The 19695-nt window shown below is 47.9% G+C and overlaps 1 protein-coding gene across 1 annotated transcript in view; it reads left to right on the plus strand.

Annotated features, from left to right (window-relative positions):
• Scfd2 (sec1 family domain containing 2) overlaps nucleotides 1–19695 on the plus strand; it is a 357956-nt gene that overhangs the window by 300978 nt on the left and 37283 nt on the right. Inside the window, exon 6 of the mRNA XM_004658696.2 lies at nucleotides 12562–12707. Coding sequence (XP_004658753.2) covers nucleotides 12562–12707 — 146 coding nt within the window. The remainder of the gene's footprint in view (nucleotides 1–12561; nucleotides 12708–19695) is intronic.

Raw genomic sequence — 19695 nt, forward strand, 5'->3', positions numbered from 1 at the left:
TAGAAAGTCCTGTGGACAGTGCAGTTCCAGAGGAACAATGACTGCTGGCAGTCTGTCACATGTGATCCTGTGCGTAGACCCGCACACCTTAAGCATAAGTCCATGGGTACGTGGCACTCCTCATCCTATGTAGCAAATCTGCTATGTGTCCTGTTCCACAACCTGCTCTTGTCACTGACTCCAGCCTGGGCGTCTTCTTTGATCAGCCAGCTCCAGATGTGGCACACTCATTTCTGCCCTATGGATGGCTATTTCCTTAGTGCTGATGTTTGGCAATCATAAACAGCACCCCTGGAAACGTCCTGGGCCCCTCCACCCAGACCTGTTTCATCAGCCGGGAGCGTGAGACATCATTTGAGGACACAGCCAGCATGCTGGCCACATTCAACGCTCAGCGTCTACTGACCGGATGGGGACAGTGGGCGCGGGGTGGAGGATTTGGGGGGGTACTTTGCAGACATCCCCAGGTGCATTCCTAGTTGGTGTTCCCTCCAGAGCGCTGAGGCTTTTCACAACCTTCATGTGGTCTCAGGGAGTGCAGAGCCATGAAGCCGCAGCCAGCAATTCCAAGGAAGGTCGAGGTTGTTTGGCTTTGCTCCCCCCCCGCCCCCATCTCCCCCTCACACACACAATAATAGTCCATTTTGAATCCAGCTGCATGTCACATTTATTGACCACCTCCTAGGTGCCTGGCCCTGCACGAGGCGCCATGTCTCATTTTGTGAACACACAATGGAACTGTTGTGGCATCCTGGGGGGAAGGGACACATGGCTACCATTAAGCCTGGTCCCCGGGCTCCGGCCGGGCACGGGTGTTTCTCTGGAAGGGAGGCGAGCACTCGGCAGGAATGCAGGCCCCGTTGTGTGCTGGTGTGTGAAGAGAATTCAAGTGTTATCAACCTGACCCATCTGGGCTGATTGTTTTTTCTCTCCTTAGTGGAGGGCCAAAAGGAATTCAAATCATTCTGGAGTCTTTATTTCTAAGCTAACTCTCCCGTCTCCTCCCCCACCTGGCAGCCCTCATCAGCCCGCAGATCACAGACCTGGCTCTGGCTCCCTGGGTCTTTAGCCCCTCTCAGTCCCCCCATTCTGCCTGAATGAAGAGCTCTGCTTCAGTCCGTCAGTCTTCGGTCAGAGCTCTGCTCAGACACCCTCCGTGATGAGGGGACAGACAGTAGCTGAGAAAACAGCTGTGGGCCAAAAAACCTACCTGACTAGTGTAGTAAGTGAGAGACGAGGCGCCGCGCCTCCTCGTACTCATTCCGTGTTGCCTCCACAGTTGAAATCGCCATGTAGGCAGTGCAGTGCATCCTGGGGGTCTCCATCAGAGGGGGCAAAGGAAGAGGCTGTATAGAAGCCTAAGTGAAGGCGGCTTTGAGCTAGATGGGGAGCTCCTTGAAGGCTGCAGTGTGACCCTCCCTGCCCTGGCTGGGAGCCCAGCTCCATCCTGGGGTCAGCAAGAGCCGCCCCCCCACCCTGCTTTCTGTCCTCTTCCTTTTACATCCCAGCTCCCACTGGCAGGGGACTAGAATGTGTTGTGAGCCCGGGCTGTGTGGAGGCAGGCGTCTGTCTGTAAGCTTGCCTGATTCCTCCGCACTGGGTCCACACTCCAGGCACCTCCACATCACACAAGGAGAGACGAGGCACACGGCACTATTTTTACCTTCTCTTTCTTGCCTGGAACCCATTGGCAGTCCTCTCTGGATCACATCCCATCTCTGAATCATGCATGGCCAACCCACACACTAATCCATGCTGCCACCAGAATAAAATGTTAAAAAAAAAAAAAAAAAGCAATAGATAAGGGGCCTCATTTAGTGGGAGCTTAAATTTCAGGCATAGCGATGCTGGCTCGGGTCAATGGAGATTTACAGCAACAGGTGCAGGGGACATTGGAAGGGGGCAGAGTGATTTGTGTGTGCACTGGGGGAGGGGGAGGGAGAGGGAGGACGCATTTGATCTGTCTGCTAGTGGCAGAAAAATAAACTCCATTTGTTCTTGTGTTCTTTTAAGAAACAAAAGGGATGAAAGAAAACTTTAGGCCAGTAAGCTTCCCTTCTATTCTTCCCTCTTTCTGAAGTAGATCAGAAAGTGATCCCGGGTTATTACCCACCTCTCCCTCCCCCAAAATGCTGGGGAGTATCCCCTGTGCTCACAGCGTCTCCTGATAACCAGTGCGTGAGCTGGGCTCAAAAAACATAATGGGAAAGAAAAGTTTCCCAAAAAAATCTTCTAAATGACTATGAGAACAAGAGGTTAGGAGGAGGGCCAGACCATAATTTGAAAGGCTTCTGAATATGGCATGATTTGAACTTCCGATTTCATCCTTTTCTACAAATGAACAGTTGCCCACCGTGCTGGTTTATAGAATTACTAGACATGCAACACTCAGGGGGAGGTATTCACTGAGACCTGGGTGAGAGTGCTTCTCAGAAATGACACCATGTTATTCCACACTCTGTACCCCCATTTCATCGCCATTTCTGAAATAAAGAACAGCCTTTATCTCTTTGGGAAAAAAAAAAAATCTTCCTCGTGCACAGTGGGATTTTCACAGGGACCTGGGCTGACATTCAGAATGGAGCGGAGATGCTAGGCCTGGATGTGGTCCCCCACAACTCCTTCTTGGTCACACCCCCAGAAAGCCTCCAGGTCATCTTCCTGATGGGGGCTGTGCTGCGCCCGGGTCAGGTCACACCTCCCAAGTACCCACATGCTTGTGATAGGAAACAGAGGAACAGGGCATGAAGGGCAACAGGGCTCGGGGTCTGTTGTAGGAAGTGCCGTGGCACCCCCACTTCCTGGAGGGCAGGTCCATCCACCTCCAGCAGCTGTGAGAGGGGCCATCTGTGGAAAGGGGCTGGGGACTTCTCTTTCCCTCACCTGACTTGCTGGACTGGCCTGGTAGTTCTAGAACTTTGTACTGGGAGAGTACTCCTCCTTCCTAAAATCCATTAAGGGCAGGCTTCTCAACTGAAAGTAAAAGGAAGTAAGGGCTGGAGAGGTGGCTTACCAGTTAAGGGGTTTGCCTGCAATGCCTAAGGACCCAGATTTGACTCTCCAGGACCCAAACCAGATCCTCAAGGTGGCGCATGCGTCTGGAGTTCGTCTGCAGTGGCTGGAGGCCCTGGCGTGCCAATCCTTCATTTTTTGTGCGCTCATCCAGCTTCCCAGTAAAAGAGAAGTAAGCCAGGCATGGCGTGGTGGCGCATGCCTTTCATCCCAGCACTCGGGAGGCACAGGTAGGAGGATCGCTGTGAGTTCGAGGCCACCTTGAGGTTCCATAGTGAATTCTAGGTCAGCCTGAGCTAGAATAAGACCCTACCTCGAAGAACCAAAAAAAAAAAAAAAAAAAAAAAGAAGAAGTAAGCCAATTTCAACTATATTTTAACGATATTGAACTCATGGGCATGTTGTGCTCATTCTTTTGTGAGCCTCTATTCCTAGTTCAGGAGGTGGAAGTGGCCTGTCCCTCAGGGCTCCGCCACCTGACCGCTGTCACATCCAACCAGGTGGAGGGGGCCTCTCGAAGTCAGCTCTGAGAGCCGACAAACCCTCTGGAGCTAGTCAGAGCCACCAGAAACGTCAACAAACTTCGAAAGGGGACTTATTACAGTATAAATGGCGAGTTGGTAATTCAATAGAGTTAGCTCAACAGAATAAAAACAAGCAACCTTTTAGGAAGGCTCATAGTGGGATCTGCCAGCTTGAGTCCTTGGCTGTGATTGCTGGTAGAACCCATGTGCCAGCTGCCTGCGGGATGGCAAGGTTGGTGGACACAAGCTCTAGGGTACGTGGCTATCTGGGCATGCTTCCCTTGACAGCAGATGTCATGGCTGGGAAAGGGGCCCAGAGTCAACATGATATGACTCTGCCTTCCTAATAGCACAAAGATAGCTTATGTATCTAACCAAAAAATCTGATGCCTACCCCCTTAAAGACATGGGCTCGGGACTGGAGGGATGGCTTAGCAGTTAAGGCATTTGCCTGCAAAACCCAAGGACCCAGGTTCAAGTCCCCAGGACTCACGTTAGCCAGATGCACAAGGGGGCGCATGCATCTGGAGTTCGTTTACAGTGGCTGGAGACCCTGGCGTGCCTATTTTCTCTCTCTCTTCCTCTCTGTCTCTCTCTGTCTCTCTATCTCTCCATCTTCCTGTGTCAAATAAATAAATAAAAATAAAATATTTAAAAAAAAAAAAGACATGGGCTCGGACATTGGGAGTATTTCAGATGCCTTCAACTCCAGATCTCGTGAGCAGTGTGTTTAGGTCAGTTAACAGACATGTAATAGCCAGCATGTGAAACTGTATTAATGTGACAGGGCCACATGGTCTATGAAAATCGCACTGTTTCTCTTACTTAACCACATAAACTCCCAGTCAGCTGATTCTGTGAAGAGCTCTGGCTGTTAGAGAAGCCATCTCGGAGAAGCTTCTTAGAGATCTCCTACAGGGAAGTCTTAGAGCTAGCCTGGGCCCAATCACCACTTCTGCGATGGCCACTGCTCGCACTGCCTGAGTCCCAGGCAGTTTTTGCTTTCTGGGCCTTCTTGGCAGCTTAACCTCGTGCCTTACCAGTCAAAGCTATCATTAAAACTGTCTTAAGTGGGCTGGAGAGATGGCTTAGCGGTTAAGCGCTTGCCTGTGAAGCTTAAGGACCCCGGTTCGAGGCTCGATTCCCCAGGACCCACGTTAGCCAGATGCATAAGGGGGCGCATGCATCTGGAATGAGTTTGCAGTGGCTGGAGGCCCTGGTGCCCCATTCTCTCTCTCTCTCACTACACACACACACACACACACACACACACACACACACACACACACACGCCTCTTTCTCTCTCTGTCACCCTCAAAAAAAAAAAAGTCTTAAATTCTGAAGCACATTCCTGCTGGCTGGCCTTCCTTCAGACATCCCCTCCATGCAGTTTCTTACAATAAATAAATAAATACAAACCTCACAGCTGGGGCCTAGAATTCACATGCAACTAATGTCACACTCTCACCTGAATGTACAAGCCTTCCCTTGTCCACCAACATCCTAGGCCGTTAACAGACTGCAGCTGTCATTTGTTCCTTTAATCAGCTATTTTTAAAAGCCCAAATTTGCTGGAGGCTTAGAAAGTAGTAGAACTGGTTTTTTGTTATACTTTTAAGGATAATAGCTGGTACATATAAAAGATCACCTGATAGGTATTCTAGAAAGCATAATTAAATTCTAAATACCCATGGACCCAGTCCCCTAGCCTGCCTCTTAGCCTCTTACCTACTTGCCCCCCACACACACACACACACTCGCCCTGTCCAGAGCCAGCCACTGCGCTGAGATCTGTGTTTACCATTCTGCTGTGTGAGATACCCACGTGTGCCTGAAGTGCATGTCGTTTCGTTTTGCCTGTTACACAGACAAACAGAATTTCTCAGCCAGTGGAAGTTGCTTTTCTCCAGGAGCCTTTCCGAGAGCTGATCTTCTTCCCCTGTGAGCTGCAATTGCTCAAGGCCCTCTGGGAGCTCTTTGTTTGAAATTCCCTGCTGAGTGCGTTCCTCACCTGCCCAGGAAATCCAGTGCTGTCGCCTTATAATGCATTGGGTCTGACTCAACTCTTTTTCCTCTACCCTCTCTATTTTCCACATTCATTTATCTAGGAATACTTAGTGAGTGTCTTCTGTGAACCAGGCACTATGCTGGACCAGCAGGGACGCAGAGTGCAGAGTCCCAACTCTCACTGAACCTTGTCCTCCTGTCTGTCTCCTTAACTGTCCAAAGGGCTTGGGGATCAGTTTGCTCAGGGTCCAGTGGGCATCTGCGAAGCACCTTCCGGAAGCAGCCTTGTAAAGCTCCTACCTGGCCTGGTCCTTGGGGGCCTTAGCATTGGTCTTTCTGGCCAACTCTTTGGACTTCTTTTTTTGGTTTTGCGAGGTAAGTTCTCACTGTAGCCCAGGCTGACCTAGAAATCACTATGGAGTCTCAGGGTGGCCTCGAACTCCCGAGTGCTGGGATTAAAGGCGTGTGCCACCACACCCGGCTTCTTTGGACTTCTTTAGGCAGCCTCATTGACTCCTACAAGCACATGGGCCATTTCCACCACACCTGCCGAGCAACGCTCATGGTAAAGGAAGAAAGTGGCCCTGTGAGGCCTGATGTGCGAAAGCCCAGGCTGTGGTTTTAGGTATTAAGAGAACTTAAGGGTCGTGAGATTAATAACATGGACACAAATGCCTGCGTAGTATAAATGCGGAACCTCACGAATCTACTTGTGTTTTTTCATTTATAATAATGAACAAATACACTATGAATTTACATGCATGTTCTCTTTTGATATAAGTGTTTTTATTATTTATTTATTTGAAGAGAAGAGAGAGATAGAGAAAATAGGCCCACCAGCGCCTCAGCTGCTGCAAACGAACTGCAGACGCATGCATCACCTTGTGTGCATCTGGCTTACGTGGGTCCTGGGGAATCAAACCGAGGCCCTTTGGCTTCACAGGCAAGCACCTTCACCACTAAGCCATCTTTCCATATCTATATCATATATTCTTATCTACCTATATCATATATTCTTAACCAGGCTCTACGTGGACCCATCACCAAAATAGCTAACGTAATCCTTCTGTAATCTTTCTGTAAAATATGATGGAAGCCACACTCGGATCATACTTATTCTATAGCTTTTTCTTGGGTTTTAGTATTTTTAAATCTATTTTCATGTATGTATGGGCGTGCGTGCACGTGTATCAAGATCTCTTGCTCTGGCAAACAAATGCCTGATCGGCAATACAGAAGTGGCTGGAGAATTAAACCCAGTAGGCTTTGTAAACAAGCGCCTTTAACCACGGAGCCATGCCCGCAGCGCCCCCTGAAGCCATTTCTACCTGGCCTCACACAAGCCTGCTCTTCCTCGTGAAGCTGTGCGCTCTCTGATGTTTCTCCCCAACTGGCTTCTACAGTTGTAATTGTTACTGCATCACAAGGTTTCATTAAATGTTTTCACAAAATGATGAATATAATTTTTTTTAAAAAGCTGTTTTCAGTGACAAACCTAATTGAATGTTTTTGAAAGACTCAGCAGAAATTGATCATTCTTTAAACAATGCTTTTGAATTAAGTGTGAATAAGGCAACTGTAAAAGAACGGAGAAGAAAGTAAACCGTTAAATCTAGAAGAATTCTGATTGTGCTGCAGGTGTCTAACTTCCAGCTCCACTTTGAAAGGATAGAGGGCAGGTAGGAAGTCCTACACAGGGTATAATGGCGTGTGGAAGGAAGAACTCTAAACAGTAGATAGTTCTCAAAGAAAAGCCCTTGAGAAGGATTAGTGAAGTGGAGCACATTTCTGTTTTGATTTTTTTCCCATTTACTTTTTAATATTTCAATTAACGAAAGCATTTTTGACATCAAGCATATGCTTAAGGTCACATATCAGCATTGCCACTTCCCAGGTTCAGAATATGTGAGGTATATCATTGCCATTCACAGACACAGCACTGTGAAATTTCCACAGAGGAGTCTGAAACTCACTGAAACCCATGGGCCCAAGATTAGGAAGTAGTCATTCACACACCAGGTATCTACCAACCCTTCTTTTTCCAAAAGAGTGAAACCTTCCAAGGAAGAGTATCTCACTAAAGAACCCCTAGTGAGGTGAGCTAGCAGTGTGGTAACATCCAAGTCAGGCTGCTGAATTCTTGGCCTGCTCAGCTAAACTACCCTAGATCAGAGGTTGATACTTGGGCCAGCCAGCCCTTCAAAAATCAGAACTCTCTAGGCTGGAGAGATGGCTTAGTGGTTAAGGTGCTTGCCTGTAAAGCCAAAGGACCCAGGACCCACATAAGTCAGATGCACAAGGTGGCACATGTGTCTGGAGTTCGTTTGCAGTGAGTACAGGCCCTGGCACAACCATTCTCTCTCTCTCTCTCTCTTCCTCTGCCCCCCGCTCTGTCTCTCAAATAAACAAGTAAAAATTTGGGGCGGGGGGCTGGAGAGATGGCTTAGCGTTAAACGTTTGCCTGTGAAACCTGAGGACCCCGGTTCGAGGCTCAATTCTCCAGGACCCACGTTAGCCAGATGCACAAGGGGTTGCACGCATCTGGAGTTCGGTTTGCAGTGGCTGGAAGCCCTGGCACACCCATTCTCTCTCTCTCTCTATCTGCCTCTTTCTCTCTCTCTCTCTGTTGCTCTCAAATAAGTAAAAATAAACAAAAAATTTAAAAAAAAAATCAAAGCTCTGCACTCGGGAGGCAGAGGTAGGAGGATCACTGTGAGTTCGAGGCCACCCAGAGACTACATAATGAATTCTTCCTGAGCTAGAGTGAGACCCTACCTCGAAGACAGAAAAATCAAAACTCCACCAGGCATGCTCGTACACACCTTTAATCCCAGCACTCAGGAGGCAGAGGTAGGAGGATCACCATGAGTTTGAGGCCACCCTGAGACTCCATAGTGAATTCTATGGCAGCCTGGGCTAAAGCAGGACTCTACCTCAGATAACCAAAAAAAGTTAAAATAAAATAAGTCAAAACCCACTTATATTTCCACTGTCATAGCTCAAGAAACTGTTTTCATTTAAAACAAATTTACGTGTGTGTGCGTTTGGATGGAAAGCTAGATGGGTGGGAGGTTAGGGAGGGTGGTTAGATGGGTGCATACGGATATGTGTGTGTGAGAGAGAGCAGTCCTTCATGATTCTCTCTGTTGATAATTTCCCACTTTCCCATCCATCGCAGGGAATGGGAGGAGGGCTCTTGTTGCTTGCCTCTCACACTTACAAGGACCGCCATCCCCAAGGGTCATTCTGTGCACAGTCAGCATTTCTGGATTTCAGAGGTGACGCCACTCGCCAAGTTTATTTGGTTTTGCTTTTGTTTACTTTTGTTTTCGTTTGCCAAGAATTAGATTTGGGGGCCCGATTAAAGACTCCCCATTAAAAAGCAATTATTTTAAATGCGAGAAAAGGGGGTTGTCAGACTACTGGATGGATGAGGCAGGTCATGACCTTGCCACGCTCTGAACTCTGGCTGCATCAGACCCCAACAGCCCTTTTCTCTCACTGCCCCCGGAAGTGGGACCCTGCTGCTCAGGGTTTCCTGGGGGCCAGTGGCAAGGGTGCCAGTGAGAAAGTACGCTTCATGTTCTCAACTCCGGGCTGGTAGAAGGGTGAGAAGGCCAGCTTGCATCAGAAGGGACCCTCTGACCAGACGTAGAGTACATTAATTTGAACAGTGAATTTCCCATACGGATAACAGAAGCCTTTAAACCTGTAGGGAGAATGTTATCAGTAGATAGGGAGCTGCTTCAAATTCGATTCTAGCCACCTCTCTCCCGTACCTCCAGCCACAGGAGTGCCTCACTCACTCTGTGTTTGACCAGCATAAGCACATGTACACACAGCTGTGCGTGTGTGGTGAAGGCTTTAGATAAGAGCCACTTCAGCTCCAGCCCAGAAAGTCATAGCCTCCTAGCTGAAATGCTTTGTTTTCTTGAATGCTTACAAAATGAAAGCAGATTTGTGAAAGAAAACCTGGATCTTGGTGCTCCCGCCCCCTGCCCCCCAAGAACCAGAGAGTTGCAAACCTGGTAGACTCTGGGAGCCCCAGAGAGAAAAGAATTCAGCCACCTGAGAACCGAGTGCGGTGTCATTTCAGCCACCGCAGGAGGCTTGCTGAGCCATCGGCCTCTGCCCTTTTGGGTGGTGGGTGCTGTGCCTGGAAATGTGGGTCCTGGGAGAGTTCAGTCATGGAGACAACTGTCCTTCCTCTGCTGAAATGAAGGGCCTTTAGCAAAAGGAGGATGGGGGGGGGGCTTGACATAGGAGCTCTGTGTTGTTGCTCTAAGGAATAACTGGACTCCTGCCCAGGAGACCCCCCCAAGCCCTCCACAGAAAGACATTGCAAGGGAATGAGTCATCCCTCATTTTTAAGAACACAGGAGCACCCTAGGGAGTTGAGGGGCCTCCCTTATCAGGAGGCCGGCAACTGAAGTTCACAGGCCATGCTCAGCTAAAGGCTGGGACCCACTGCTGATGTATTATCTATTTAACTAAGTGGATTAAATGAGAATTGACTGGAATTGTACACTTAAGAGTTCCTTTACAAAACGCTATTATCACATAAGCTGACTTAATGGAACTGTCAAGGGCGCATTGGAAGTAACTGAATACAGCACCTGACAGGGAGCAGAGTCAAAGGAGCAGGCCTGGGAAATCTCACACCTTGTGCAGCCAGAAAGGAAGGGCCTGGGTCCAGCTGCAAGCCACCCACCCAGTAAAGCCAACCTCAGGGACAGACCTGGATCTTCCTGGGAAGAAAGGCATGTGGTACTCCCTCCATTGTAAAAAAGCATTTCTTGGGCTGGAGAGATGGCTTAGTGGTTAAGCGCTTGCCTGTCAAGCCTAACGACCCCAGTTCGAGGCTCGATTCCCCAGGACCCATGTTAGCCAGATGCACAAAGGGGGGTGCACGCATCTGGAGTTCCTTTGCAGTGGCTGGAGGCCCTGGCATGTCCATTCTCTCTTTCTCTATCTATCTATCTATCTATCTATCTATCTATCTATCTATCTATCTATCTACTTCTTTCTCTCTCTGTCTGTCACTCTCAAATAAATAAATAAATAACAAAAAAATTTTTAAAAGCATTTCTTTGGCTTAAAGGTGAATTAAGTGCAATTCTTGACTTTCTTACAGTGTGGTCTTAACATATGTGAAAACAAGGCAGCAGCTAGCAGACTACTTCCAGAGTGAGACAGCAAGGATTTAAATCTTAGCTTTACCACTGACTGCTACTAGAGGTGTGACCTTGTGTGACCTCTCCAAGGCTCAGTTTCTCCATCTGCAAAATGGGAGTGATAATAGTGTCTACTATGTTACTATGCTGGGTTTCTTTGCAGATTAAGTATGTGTTGTGGTTATCGCTCATTGCTGGGACTAACCACCTGACCAAGAGCAGCCAATGGGAAGAAAGTGCTTATTTTGGCCTACAGTCTCTAGGGGAAGCTTCACAATGGCAGGGAAAGGATGGTAAAGCAGAGGCTGGATACCACATCTTGCCACAGCAGCTGGCAGAAAGCAGCAAGAGAGTGAGCTAAGCTAAGCTAAGCACCTTGAAGCCTATCCACAGAAACACACCTCCTCCAGAAAGCTCCACCTCCCAAACTGCCACCAGCTGGGGACCAGGCTTTGAAAACACATGAGGCTGTTAGGGTGGGTGGGGAACACATCTCATTCACATTACCTTTGTATGCTAATGTGCACAATCACACTACCATTACATGCTAATGTGCACAACCACACTACCTTTGTATGCTAATGTGTACAATCACACTACCATTGTATGCTAATATGCACAACCACACTATCATTGTATGCTAATATGCACAATCACACTACCATTGTATGCTAACATGCACAATCATTCACACTACCATTGTATGTTAATATGCACAACCACACCACCATTATATGCTAATATGCTCAACCACACCACCATTATATGCTAATATGCTCAACCACACTACCATTGTATGCTAATATGCACAATCTTCCTGGAGCATTTCCCATTGTAGGCTGAGCATCCATAATTATGGGGATTACTATTAACATGGGAAACAACTCCTTCCCTCCTGGAGCTTCTGTATCCACATCCCTTCTCATCTGGTAATTGCAGCACGAACTTGGAATACACAACATTTGCACATGAACCTTTGAAGGGTGAAGGGCTCCATACCTAGAGGAGCCTAGGCTTGCAAGCTGAGGGACATTTTGAGCCCTGGATCTACCAGGGACTGGTATGTGGGACCACATATGAGTTACTGATTTTCTCTGACCCACATTTCCTTTTTTGTTTTGCTTTGTTTTATTTTTTAATTTGTTTTATTTTCTGAGGCAAGGTATTGCTATATAGCTCAGACTGTCTTTGAATTCACAATAGTCCTACCTTGGTCTCTTAAATGCTGATATTCAAGTGTGTACCGCCTTTCCTGGCAACTGAGCCTTATTTCTAAAAGTCGTATGTATAACTTTCTAAGAGAGTAAGTGCATTCAAGGAGAAAGAGAACAATGGCTGAGAGCAGCGTTTCAGCAACTCCGGCCGCTGCCTTGTGAAACAGGCCTTGTGCCTCTTTAGCACACTAGACTCGTTAGATCTTGCGCGTCCAGTGAATTCTGCTCTCGGGACAACCCTACACTCTTGCCCTATCTTTCCACCCTGCCCTCTGGGCGCTGTTGCTGAGGTTTGAGCAAAGCCCTTCATCACAGAGTCCGCTTGTGTTTCCCCTGGCGTGCCCTCGCAGTTTCCCAAGCCTGGTCTGTGACTGTGGCCCCGCTCTCTTCTGTGAAGGCGGTGCAGCCTGACCGTGGGAGCCAGCGGATCGCAGATCCCACTTCTGCCAAAGGCGTTTACGCTCACCATGTTCCAGTGCTCGTGGATGACCGAAACAGCCCAGTGGGTGGACAGCCAGGGGAAAGTAGGGTTAATGAAATACCCAGCCATTACCTCGAGCTCAAGCTGTCATAAGGAAAACTTAATTTAAGAATTTTCTCACTGAAGAAACCGTCTCTGGTCTGTTTCAGGCTGTGACTCTGCAGTCAACCTGACATTTCCTAAGTCTCAGGCTGCCGTGGAGGAGCTCTTCACGTCTCTCCGGGAGATCGCCGGAGCTCGGGATCTCCTGAGGCAGTTCAAGTCTGTGTATGTTCCTGGGGACCACACCCACCAGGTGAGCACCTGCACTTCTCAGTAACAGTCAGTCTGTCGTGGTGATACATACATACCAAGGTCATGGCCACAGGGGAATGTCCATTCACTACCTCCAGATAAGGGGTTCCTTCTCATGGATTCAAGTTCCCTTTTAGTTGAGAGTTCGGGGCTCTGCTGAGTCTGAAAGCCTCTCAATTTATTTGTGCCCAGGCTTGATGGCAGATAGGCACTAGATAAGGAGTCACCCACTGTTTAGAACTTGTCACCCATTTCCTCCTTTTCTTAGGACCCAGGACACCCTTAGATGAGCACCACATTTCTAAATCTAAGCAGTTCACCAATATCATAAGCCATCAGGATAAAAATAAAAGGTCCCAAAAGAAGTTTGTGGCAAAGAAAAAAGAAGTGTGTGGCAAGGAGAGCGTTTATTAGTGAAGTTCCCTTGCTTCTCTCTAAGGAGGGTAGGACATCTGGGAAACATGCTCGGAGCATTGAGTAGGAAGGCAGAAGGAGAACCCAAGGTCAAAGTGGGAAGGGTTCTGTAAACTCAGTAGAAAGAAGGCGTAAGAACGCCCAAGCGAGGAAGCCACTGCCACGGAGCCCGAAGGTCTCCAGTGCTCCAGACAGGGCCAGAACTAAGATTCCTGGAGACCAAAGATGACTTTCCAGGGAAGAAGAGCTGTTTGAGATGGGAAGGATCGCCGAGTGTGCTACGGGAATCTTCTTCTCCCCATGATAACTGTAATAATGCCCACCCTTTCCTGATGCTTCCCGGTGAATTGAATGTGCCATCAGTGAGAACGATGACTGGGTGAGGAGATCAGCGTTAGGGTGCAAAGTCTGAAGAGTGTATGCTCATGAACGAATGTTCCCAATTAGCCCAGCATAACCCCTGTTCTTCCTCTTGCAAACGCCTACAGTCGTTAGTACTTGAACACTTCTGTACGTAACTCCCACATTTAGGGAGTCAGCAAGGCATCATCTTGCAGTCTAGAAAAGGAAGTGACCTGCCACAGACACACAGTGGCCAAGGGTGGGTGCTGGGGCTCTGCAGCCATCACAAACCTCCTCCTCCACTGTACCACGGTTCTCAGGGGGGATTGAAAAGTATTGATTGGTGCTGATGATCATACAGAGTCACCTACCAAGGCACAAAGACCATAGAAATTAGTACATGAGCCAGGCATGGTGGCACAGCCCTCGGGAGGCAGAGGTAGGAGGATTGCTATGAGTTCGAGGCCACCCTGAGACTACATAGTGAGTTCCAGGTCAGCCTGAACTAGACTGAGACCCTACCTCAAGAGAGAAAAAAAGAAAGAAATTAGCACATGACCTTCAAACATAGTGTCCCATCCTCTTTTTTAAAAGCTGAGAATAGGGCTAGAGAGATGGCTTAGCAGTAAAGGCACTTGCCTGCAAAGCCTGAGAACCCACGTTCGATTCCCCAGTACCCACATAAGGCAAATACACGAGGTGGCACATGCATCTGGAGTTTGTTTGCAGTGACTGGAGGCCCTGGCGTACCCATTTGCTCACGCACTCTCTCTCTTGCTCTTCCCCCTCCCTCTGTCAAATAAATAAACATATGTATTTTTTAAAAAATTGAGAATGTACTCAGTTCACCAATATTATGTAAGTTTGTCATTAAAAACATAAAACGGTTAAATACCATGGTGTGGACTTATTCCAAAAGACACAAGGAAACTGATGATATATGATGAAATTAACCCTAAGGAATGTCAAGAAGTAAATAACTACAGAGGTTGGCAGAGAAAAGAAACCACAGAATTAACGAGGTCTTTTCTGTTTTATGGCCAGCACAGTGACTGTTTGGGCCAGCTTCACATAAACACGCATTAGCTATAAATCTCGGGTGTCATAAGGACTTGATGGACTTAGAGTTTATTCCCTGCTGCCGGCTCTGGCCTCTCCCCAGCTCAGGACCTTGTCCTGCGTCCAGGACTTTCAGAAAGTGAAATTTCCCTTTCCTAAAAAAAAATGTTTGTGGTTTTTTGAGGTAGGGTCTTATTCTAGCTCAGGCAGACCTGGAATTCACTGTGCAGTCTCAGGGTAGCCTCGAACTCACGGCGATCCTCCTACCTCTTCCTCCCGAGTGCTGGGATTAAAGGTGTGTGCCACCACACTGGGTGAAATTTCCCATCTTGCATGTATCAACACACTTGCTCCAAACTCACCGTATGAGTGGGTAGAAAGTGGGGCAGCATGGGGCACGGAGGGCATGGTGGGGAGCTGTCCCTGATGGTGCTGCACACACACAACGAGATGGTGAAGACCACGGAGGCTCGGACCCCGGGCGGAGCCGCATCCCAACCCCTGGCTTGGGCTCTGCTTCTTGAAGCCCAGTGTCAGCAGAGGTTCGTGGGTTAAAAAACAAAAACCTTTTTTGTAAAAATATGACAAAATATAAAATAAAAAAAAGTAATATGAGGGCTGAAGAGATGGCTTAGCAGCTAACGCACTTGCCTGTGAAGCCTAAAGACCCGGGTTCAATGTCCAGGACCCATGTAAGCCATATGCACAAGAAGTCTAGGGTTCATTTGCAGTGGTCAGAGGCCATGAAATGTCCATCATCTCTCTGTCTAATAAATACATATTTTTAAAAAATTAATATAAGTTTGTATTAAATAAGTCTCCAAAATTATATAATATATTAAAAAAATATATAATACATGCCTTGTGAGAGATAGGGCAGGTTTGTTGGGCAAAAAAAAAGGAGCCCTGTCTTCATATGCCCAGAGTAAAACCTTTTGACGGGATGATGGGGTATTTTCATCTGTTTGGGTTTTCCAACTTGCTGAAAAGTTAAAGAATTTTTAAAGTGCATGTATGAGTCCTGTGAGGACAAGCGATTCTGATACATCCTCAGGGCCTACAAGGCGGCTCACATCCTGGAGGTACTTAGTAAATTCCCATTGAGTGTGTCTTCGATGTATGCGTGTGCCTTTATTATAAATTGAGGCTGTATTTGGAGGCAGAGTTTACATACAAAGGGAAGAACTGACACAGCCTGTAAGTCCAAATGTGGCTGGATTTGAAGATCAATGGAATTGGCGAGCACTATGGTTTAGCTCTTCCATGTCCCCCCAAAAGTTTGCGGGTTGTAGATTTGGTTCCCAGCTGGTGTCAGCTATTAGGAGACAGAAACGTGGGGAAGTCGGGCCTGACTGAAGGAAGTAGGTCATGGGGGTGTGCTCTTGAAAAGATATGCGGGAACCTAAGGTATTTTGAGGTATTTTGTCACAGCAACAGAAAGCTCTCTAGCGTACGAAGCAATTGTCTCTTCCTCTCTTGTACTAATTTGGTCTTTAGCCCCATGGCTACAGGAGATCTTTCCATCCAGTTCTATGTGGTCTCAGAATCTAGCTGAGATGTCCCAACACAAACCCCCACAGCATCAGCCCTGGTCTGGCCCTGGATTTCTGTTTCATCTGCCCTAAGTCTGTGCTCTGGACTCTGCCGTGAATCTCAGGACCCTGCTGCCCCAGGCTCCATCCCCGTGTCCTCTCTCCTGCTCCCGTGTGTGCTCACTAACCGTCTGAGCCGCTGCCGTTTCTCCACTGGCATTGGTGATGCTTGTTACTTCATCCCATCCACTCCACTCCCCACTCAAGAAGATACGTCAGTCGTGGTCCATATGCAGAGCTGCTGTCATTCCTGTCATTTGAATATGATTTATCATCAGGAACTATCACATCTCTGGAAGAACAAAGGAATGGGGTCTGGACTGGATCCAGAAGTCCCAGGGGAGCCAGGCTGTAGTCCAGTCAGAAGAGTGGTGACAACGAGACGTGCGTGATCGAAGAGGACGCCAACCTGGCTAGACGTGGCCCGCGCTCTCGCTCGTCAGAGCAACTTGAGTTTGTCTCTGCTAGATATGCAGGCAGGTAGATGGATGGGTGGATGCTGGATTGTGGATCTTATCCAGAATGCTCTTTCACATCTTCGTGAGGAGGTTAGCAGAGAAGTCAGCAACAGATTCTAGACTGAGCCAGAACTTCTGGGTTCACAGCCCAGCCATGCCTTCCTCTAACTGTGTGACCTTGGGCAAGCCACTTCACCTCGCAGTGACCAGTTCCTCCTGGTAAGATGAAGCAAACAGTAATAGTCTAATAATTGGGTGAAATAATGTATGTAAAACACTTAGGATAGCATTAGCATGTAAATAGCACACACTGCGTGAATACTTGTTTTTACAACTGCAGGGAAGGCCTTCTCTTTGCAGCATTCTGTCTTTTTCCTTCACCAGGATGTAGGCCACACAGAAAAGCAAAACGTTAAATTAAAGTCAAAACATTAGAACCTATAAGTTCTCTTTTTTCCTTCTGTTTGTAAAAAAGAATATTAAAAGCACTTCCATGGGCCCCAAAAAGTAATATCGACCTAAGAAGATACTGGGGGGGTCAACGCCTGAAGGACAAGCTGGCTGGTCTTAGCCCATCTGACACCAGCCTGCCTAGGACAGGGCCACTAAGATGGTCAGTAGTGACAGCTTGTGTGAAAAGGCTGAGTTTGGACAGGGGGGGAGGGGGGCTCACCCCGGTAGACCAGAAGTCTAAGCCTTCCGAGGCATCTTCATGCCCATCTGTGTCTCACTAAACGTGTGTCCACAATTCCTGGGAGGTGTATGCTCCTTCCTGCATGCCACAGTGTTTGATGTCCTCTGTCCCTCAGCTGTAGCATCAGGAGGACTTTAGCAGTGTTTCAGAGTGAGCGGTTCACGGGGCCTTTTTGATCAAATGTCATCTGCTCTGGCATGATGGTGGTTGGCATAAGTCTCCAAGACAAGCAGTGTGCTGGACTCCCATGCCTCTGGCGGCTGAACAAGTGCTTCCAGAGTCTCAGTGCCCAAGAAGGCTGATTCGTCCCATGCCTGGGGAAACATGGCTCTCTGGACAGTTCTTAAGGCTCATCTCTTTTGTCAACACTCCCCAGCCCTGGCCACCAGCTGCCTGTCTCCTCTATTCCTCCTCCTAATTATAGCTCCTGAACCCCAGGCCTGTTCAACCACCTTCTTGAAAGAATTTAACATGAGGGGGCACTAAACTGAGGACCAGGGAACTTGGCAGTGCTCTGAAGTCTACTTCTCAATGGTGTGTGGACTCGAGCAACTACTGTAATAAACGTGGACTCTCGTTTCCTCACATTGAAGGTGAAGGGAACCTCATTCAAAGTTCCGTTTTGTTTCGTTTTTCCAGGTAGAGTCTCCCTGTAGCCCAAACTGACCTGGAGTTCACTGTGTAGCCTCAGGCTGGTTTCAAACGCAGGGCGATCCTCCTTCCTCTGCCTGCCCAGTGCTGGGATTCAAGTTGTGCACCACCACGCCGGCCTTCATTCAATTTTGTAAAACATAATTTTCTTCTGGGTAGAAGAATGAATGAATGAATGAATAGACAGTTGAAACTTTTGTAGATATTTTATGAATTTATTTATTTATTTGAGGAAGAGTGGCCTCCAGCCACTGCAAATGAACTCCCTGTACATCTGGCTTACATGGGTATTAGGGAATCGAACCTGAGTCCTTTGGCTTCGCAGGCATTCACCTTAACCACGAAGCCATCTCTCTAGGCCAAATGAAACATTTTTTAATCTGAAGGCAAACCAGTTCCTTTAAGAGGATGAAAGGAGAAAAGTCATAGTATCTCAACCAGCAAAGTAAATATGCCATGGGGTCACCAAAAGAAAGAAAGAAAGAAAGAAGGAAGGAAGGAAGGAAGGAAGGAAGGAAGGAAGGAAGGAAGGAAGGAAGGAAGGAAGGAAGGAAAGAAAGAAAGAGGAAAAAAAACAGCAGCTTGGGACAGATGTTTCTCTGTGCAGTCTTGGAGTGAAAGATGCTGAAAAACCTTCTATCCTGGTTTTCTGTCTTAAAAGTTGGTCCTTTATGGCACCAGCCAGCTGAGCAAGGCATTTCCGTGAGCCCTCCTATTGACACAGCCCCAGGCAATGTGCGTTCTGGGCCTCTGTGGTCATACATACTCACCAGCCCACCTGCCACCAGCCCTGCTCAGGACTTGGCCATAGGCCACCACCCAAGAAGCATCAGCCCGTTCTCTTCTCTGTGTGACCCCTTCACTCATGAAGTAGTGCCCAGGCCTCTGGGAGCCGTTTGATTTGACCCTGAGGAGCCAGCCCAGGAGTTAGCACTAGGTTGGCATGCGGTGCATGCAGGGGTACCCTAGCTTGGAAACCTCAACTCCATGGATACAGCTTCCAGCACTTCAAAGGACACTCCCAGTTATTATTCAAGAGTCGTCATAGTTGGAGAAGCCAGGAGCTCTAGCTTTCCATCAATATTTGTAGTTCTCCCTATCTACGGCGGTGTACCAAGCAGGGGTCATTTCTGTCATTAGTACTCTTGCCTAACTCCTAGCTTGACATTCTTTCTTTATCGGGTTTCCAGGGAAACAGTGCTAGAAAGTTAAGCAAAAGTCAAATTCCTATGTGGAGGGAACAAAGGGTTTAATAACCTTCTGCCTACACAGGCAACTTGCCAGCTGTTAGGGAAACAATGACACTACTACTTCAAGTCAAAGCTCACAGTGTCTGTGACACAGAGATGCTCGCTGTTCCTCAGACTCCATTTCCTTTCCTCCCGGGCACACAAAGAGACCATATTTTCCAAGTTCCCTCGCAGGTAAAAATGGACTTGTAAGCCCGGCGTGGTGGTGCACGCCTTTAATCCCAGCACTTGGAAGGCAGAGGTAGGAGGATCGCTGTGAGTTCAAGGCTACCCTGAGACTGCATAGTGAATTCCAGATCAGCCTGGGCTAGAGTGAAACCCTACCTTGAAAACAACAACAACAAAAAAAAAAAGTGGAGTTGTGACTAATTCTGACCAATGAATTATCAGTGGAGGTGACACATGTTCAGGTCTGGCCCATAAAAACCTCTCTGGCAATCCTCCATACTCTTACTGCCCTGTCACCACCTGCCGAGATGCAGGCAGCAGTGTGGACCATGGTGTCCTGGGGATGTCGGAGTCACTCACT

This window comes from Jaculus jaculus, chromosome 11 (assembly GCF_020740685.1).
Source record: "Jaculus jaculus isolate mJacJac1 chromosome 11, mJacJac1.mat.Y.cur, whole genome shotgun sequence".
NCBI classification, from domain to species: Eukaryota; Metazoa; Chordata; class Mammalia; order Rodentia; family Dipodidae; genus Jaculus; species Jaculus jaculus.